Source organism: Gavialis gangeticus, unplaced genomic scaffold (assembly GCF_001723915.1).
Source record: "Gavialis gangeticus isolate Ggan-Ray unplaced genomic scaffold, GavGan_comp1, whole genome shotgun sequence".
In the NCBI taxonomy this organism is placed as follows: domain Eukaryota; kingdom Metazoa; phylum Chordata; order Crocodylia; family Gavialidae; genus Gavialis; species Gavialis gangeticus.
The window spans coordinates 104,258,265-104,264,018 of record NW_017729024.1 but is presented as its reverse complement, the minus strand read 5'-3'; the positions used below and the strand labels follow the sequence as shown (position 1 = coordinate 104,264,018).

At 42.8% G+C, this 5,754-nt stretch overlaps 1 protein-coding gene across 6 annotated transcripts in view; it reads left to right on the top strand.

Moving 5' to 3' along the window:
• Positions 1–5,754, top strand: part of TJP2 (tight junction protein 2) — a 104,218-nt gene that overhangs the window by 54,180 nt on the left and 44,284 nt on the right. For all 6 annotated transcript variants that reach the window (XM_019517483.1, XM_019517484.1, XM_019517486.1 and 3 more), the window contains one exon: positions 4,089–4,142. In XM_019517483.1, coding sequence (XP_019373028.1) covers positions 4,098–4,142 — 45 coding nt within the window. In that variant the 5' untranslated portion in view covers positions 4,089–4,097. The remainder of the gene's footprint in view (positions 1–4,088; positions 4,143–5,754) is intronic.

Here is a 5,754-nt window from a genome sequence, read left to right as displayed (position 1 = left end):
CAGAAGACTGTCCTTGATAGAACTTCCTGCAGGGCCTTAATTATTGATGATATCTTTATTAAAGGAAGTAAATGGATTCCTTTTTTCCTTCTATTTTTTGCCATAACCAACCAACACTTGGCTGTCCTAATTCATACTCAAGCAAAATAAAGTTTTAAATGGTTTGTTCTTTGCATGGTACATTTTGTTCTTTATGACTGCTTACAGATATGGGATTCCCCCCAACCCCCCCCCCCCCCCCAAAAAAAAAAAAAAAAAAAGCAAACAAACCCAACAGCATTTTACTTTCAGCTTGGCATGCCCCTGCACCAAGCACAGTACATGTCCGAAAGAGGAGTTGCATCAATTTGACAAGGCTCACCCAGCATCTGTATAGCTTGCGCATTTCAGCAGGGCTTTTGGCACTTTTATTTAATAGCTGATTGAATCAGATTGGATTTTATTAGATAAAAGCGCCAAAGTGCTGTTGAAGTGCACGAGCTATACAGATGCCGGGGAGCAGGAGTAAACTAGTGTGATTCCTCTTCCATAAAGCACTAAAGCACTGTTGGGTGGTTTGGGGGGTTTCTGGGTTTTTTTTCCCCCTATGGTTGTCAGTGCCCTACATAGTACAATGTAGATGAGGCCCACCTTTCTTTACTTGTGTTCTTCCTTTTGAGATCCCTAAACTTTTTCTTTGTGTCTCCTTCTCCTGACAAAGTCTCCCACTATTGTAAATCTGCAATCCCATAAATCAACTCCAGAAACTTTCCCCACCTTTGCTGTGCTTTGCATAATTTCCTGCTCTGTGGCAATTGCCTTCTAGGATTGGAACCATTCCTGTAAAGCAGCCACTTGACAGGCCTTCAGGGGACCAGGGTAGGTGAGGACATTTCAAAAGAGCCTAGAGTTTCTGGATGAGCTGGCAAAACCACATTTACTACCTTCAGACCTTCACCTCCCATGTACAGGGTTGGCCTTAGGGGGTTTTGTAGATGGGAGATATCTGAGTTTTAACTACTCTTCCTTCACATCATCTGCTCATACTTTTAAAGCTCTCTTCAAAGGAAACTGCTAGAATTGAAATGAGATCTGATGTCACCTTTCCCACAAGCTTCATATAGTTTATTTAAAAAAAAAAAAATTCTAGAAAAGTAGAATTGAACAACTCATCAATGAGGTGTGGGGGTTCTATATAGGATTTTCCTGTGTTTTGGAGTGGGTAGAGAGAAACAGTAAAGTAGTAGCTAGCTGAAAGATTGTCTAGTAAAAATAGTCAGCTGGTGACATGAAGTGCTTTGAATTGCACAGAAGATGATTGGACTGACCTTGTTTCAACAAGTAGGTTAATTTTGTTAACCTAAGGCATGAATGTTAAACAGTTATAGTTATACCTGTCTTTGACTTCCTTGGCCACATGAGAAGGCGGATATTTTAAATATTGGTTTTATTACAAATGCCTCACTACCCTCCCCTACAAAAAAGCAAACCTAAAAACAAGCCAGTAATGCCTACACTTCCAGTCCTCATGTTGTAGCTTTCCTTGTTTTCTTGGGCTTCTAATGTTTTTGTTTGCACATTTAAATTAATCTATTTTGAATGAGAACATCCTTATAAATAGCATCATATTGTAAGTCATTAGCATATGCCAACATAATTATAATATTTATGATGTTTATTTTTGTATTGCATGCTCACTGAAATGAACAGTCAATATTGTGGGTACTCTTTAAATAACATAAAAAGGTATTTTCAACTTGTTTATACAATGATTCCACACTGAAATGCTGTCATCATCTCAACATTCAAGGTTTGCCCAGAATCCTTTGCATGGAGTCTCTCATTTATGACTGTGGGGTTCTTGTCTCGACTATCCAAGAAAATAACATAAATTGCGTGCTTAATAAAGAGGGATTCTGCTATTAGAAAACAAACTATATTGGAACTATTACTGAGCTTTCTGAAGGGGTGGGGGGTGGAGTATAGAGGAGTTATTGAATATATGGCGGGACCGTTTTTACACCATTAGCTGTACCACTTAGAATGCTATTTCTATTCTATTCTACTTAATCCTTTTTTAAGGCCAAATTTTTCTTTAAATAAATAAAATACTATTTTATTTTATTTTTTTTAAATTAAAAATCCATGGAAAGTATTCTCTTTCAGTCAAGAAAAACCTGAATTGCAACAGAGTTTGTACGCAGGCGGTTTGGATTAGGAAATGCTGTTGTTTTAGTGCCTTGTGCCCCCAGTCTTCATAGGTTACAGTTCCCAAAGAACTATACATCCTGTAAGGCATCACATCCATCTGATCCCCATGATGCACCATAGGGTGTCAGCAAGAGACCCTACATAATGGAAGTTGTAAATGTAGTCAGGTTGTGGCTGCATGTTTTTGGTTGTTTTTGATCCTTTGTTTTGTTTTTTCCATTGAAAACTTAGAATGTTCCTTGGAGTGGAGGGAGGGAAAAACACACTGCAACTAGCTTTAGTTGTTATCCAAGGGCAAGTGATCCAAGAGACTTCACACCATCTCATCTCTGAAAGCCTCAGTCCCAACTATGGTACTATTCAGGTGGCCAAGGTTTTGAGACGGGTTTTTGTTGGACCTCAGTAATCAGTGGTCTGTCAACTGGGTACCTGGTACAGTTGCCCCCAGTGTTGCCCTACCCTTGTTATACCACTGTCCATACTAGTCATGCTTGAAGTTCAAATTCAGGAAAACACTTGAGAGGTAAATACATAAGTGTGCTGTTGACTTCGGCTTTTCTTCCAAATTTCTTCTGAACTCTTACTTATGCTATTGGTGAATATCGGCACTCTCCCTTGCTCTTCTTTGGAATCTGAACCAACTATATGGCTGTCTGAGCCCCTGCCTGTCAATATTTTAAGGGACAAAAGTCCAATACTAGTTTGGCAGGGCAGTTCTGTTGAACTAGAGCCCTAACATCATCCCAGAGGTGGTATTCCGTTTGTCTGCTTTGCTCTTTCTCTGCCACCCCCCTTCCCCCCCCCCCACTTACTTTGGGGGTGGGAGGAGGGTGGGAATTCCTTCCCAAAATATACTGTTGCTAAAAATTTTAGACCATCGTCATTTGTGTACTTATGCATTTAGAACAGGGGTTCCCAACCCCAGGGCAGCGGCCCGGTACTGGGCCACGAAGGGTTGGTTGCCGTGGACCGGAAGTGTCTGTGGACCCCGGCAAACTGCGGGCTGGAAGTATACTGAGGAAAAAAAAGGCGGGGGGTTGACTGCCGACCCACAGTATGCTGGTCACTGCTGGTCTGCAGCTTGCCGGTCCACGGTCACTTCTTGTCTGCGTTTTGCTGGTCCTTAGCATAAAAAGGTTGGGAACTCCTGTTTTAGAATGTGGAACCAAATGGTCAAATTTCCCATCGTTGTTCAGGAAACTTTGCTGTGTGCATAGTCTAAATCTTCCTGAGGCTTAAATTTGTGTTGTTTTTACCTTTTATCAAACTTGGATAACTTGTAGAAAGCACAGGTTTTCCAATAACTATCAGATCATCTGTGAGTACACGTGTATGCACAAAGAGAGGATGTCTTCATGGGAAAATGGAAGTATGATTGCTACATACAAAACGTACTCAAGTTAATTTTTATCTGTCAAATAGAGGTGATGCCAGGGAAGTTGAGGCAACATGGACTTCAGTGCCAGCTGCCACAGAGTACGTATCTGAGGTCTACAGAGAACTTGTTGAAGGCCTTGCTGCCCTGTCTTCACTCATAGTGTTAGCAGAACTAGCCAGATTTAAAGCTAGTTTATAGTGTGGGTGGGCATACCCAATCCCATTTCTATTGGCTGGTCAGACATACGCCATGCCCTGACACGTGCATAAACATATGCACATATTTAACCAGCAAAAGTCTAATACACATTTCTTCTCCCAAACTAACTACTGTTTTTTTCTGTTAATTCCATTGTCACTTGAAATAAAAATTCATTTGTTTCATAAGCGACTCAACTAAAAATTACAATACAGGTTTCTGTTTCAACAGTTTTTTGAATATGGTCTTTCTGACTTTTTTTTGTTTGGGGTACTTGTGCATTGCTAGATGGCTAATTCTTTTTTTTTCTTCCATGCAACAGGCCTCAGGCATGGAAGAGCTGATATGGGAACAGTACACTGTGACCTTACAAAAGGTAGGTGTTTGTGTGTGTTAGTTTTCACGTGTGCTGCTGCAGATTTTTGTTAGTACAATTGGGTTGAAGCTTGTTAATGTGTTGCCTTATTTACCATTCTAGGTTGCCATTGTAGGTAATCACAATTATTGTTTCTAAGTGTATTTGTTTTAAATTTACCATAAAAATAGACTCCATCAGGATGTCATGTCTTTTACTGCTCAGTCACAACAGTGACAGTCTAATGCAACAAGGGCCAACTTTATTGGTAAGTGTGCCACAAGTAAGCCTAGCACCTTCCTGAGTACCACTCCGATCCCTTTCCTTTAGGCCAGTGGTTTTCAACCTTTGTCTCTTATTTGCTGGCCCCTAAAAAATTTTGAATGGAGGTGCAGACCTGTTTGGAAATTTTGAATGGAGATACAGACACCTTTGAATTGTAAGGGTGGGTATTCATATACTGTTGATTGATCATAGTTATTATGGACCCCTTAGACATAATCTGCAGACCCCCGGCGGTCTGCAGACTACAGGTCGAAAACCTCTGTTTAGGCAATCTGCTGCTCAGCCTTCTGATTCGTGCCCAGTGCTCCCTGCTGTATCTGCTGCTATGTTGCCTGTTCCCTCTCTAATCTGCCTCATGCAACACAGTGGCTGCCCATGCTAGTTGTAGCACCCGTACCACAGGCTGGCCACCACTAGTCTAGTGCAACATGTACCAGCCAAATAGATAAACACATAATTTGCTAGTCTAATACAAAATCCAAGTTACTTTGTTAACAGCTACGGTTACTGGCAGAGCTTTCATCTCATGGAGCTTTCTTGCACACATTTTGAAAAATCAGTGGAAATATATACCACTATTCTGAAAAGAAGAAATTGGTGCAATAACAATTATAATCGTGATTATTAAATCTGAATGCTGCCTCTCTCCCAGTCTTCCTCAATACCAACACATTTTTATTTCTGTCCATCCCAGATCAGTGATTTCAGTTCTGGCTCTAAGCCACCTTTGTATTTTCTGATTCTGGAGGTGTTAGGAGTAGTGTTGATTCCTCTAACCTGGCTGACTGTATCTTGACTCTGTGGGTAAAGGTTGCTTACCCTATAGCAGTGGTTCCCAATCTGTGGTACATGTACCACCAGTGGTACAGAAACAACCTGTCTGGTACGTGGCAGCACCAGGCGGGTGTGCTCGGTACTCATGCCCAGCACAGGTGCCTGGCAGGGTGCAGCTGCGGCCACTGCCACACTTTTTACAGCGAGTGCTCCCCGCGTGCATATGCAGCTCTCGCACTCACTGGGCATGGGGGAAGGAAGTCCCATGCGCTGGAGCCAGCTGCCTTCCCTGCCAGGGCTGTGCAACATGGGAAGAAAGCCCCAGGCACTTTCCCCTGGTGGGCAGGGAAGGCAGCCAGCTCTAGCATGCAGGGCTTCTCTCCCATGCCCGGTGAGCGCAGGGAGTGCTGGCAATACAGATTGTCCAGCAGAGGATGCACCTCTCGCTGACGTGCAACACTGGCCATAGCTACACCCTGCCAGGCACCCTGAGCACCCCCACCTGCTGCTGCACCATGGGGGAGTGTGGGGGGGTCCCCATACACCCCCCCACCCTCCATCACCCCCCCCCATA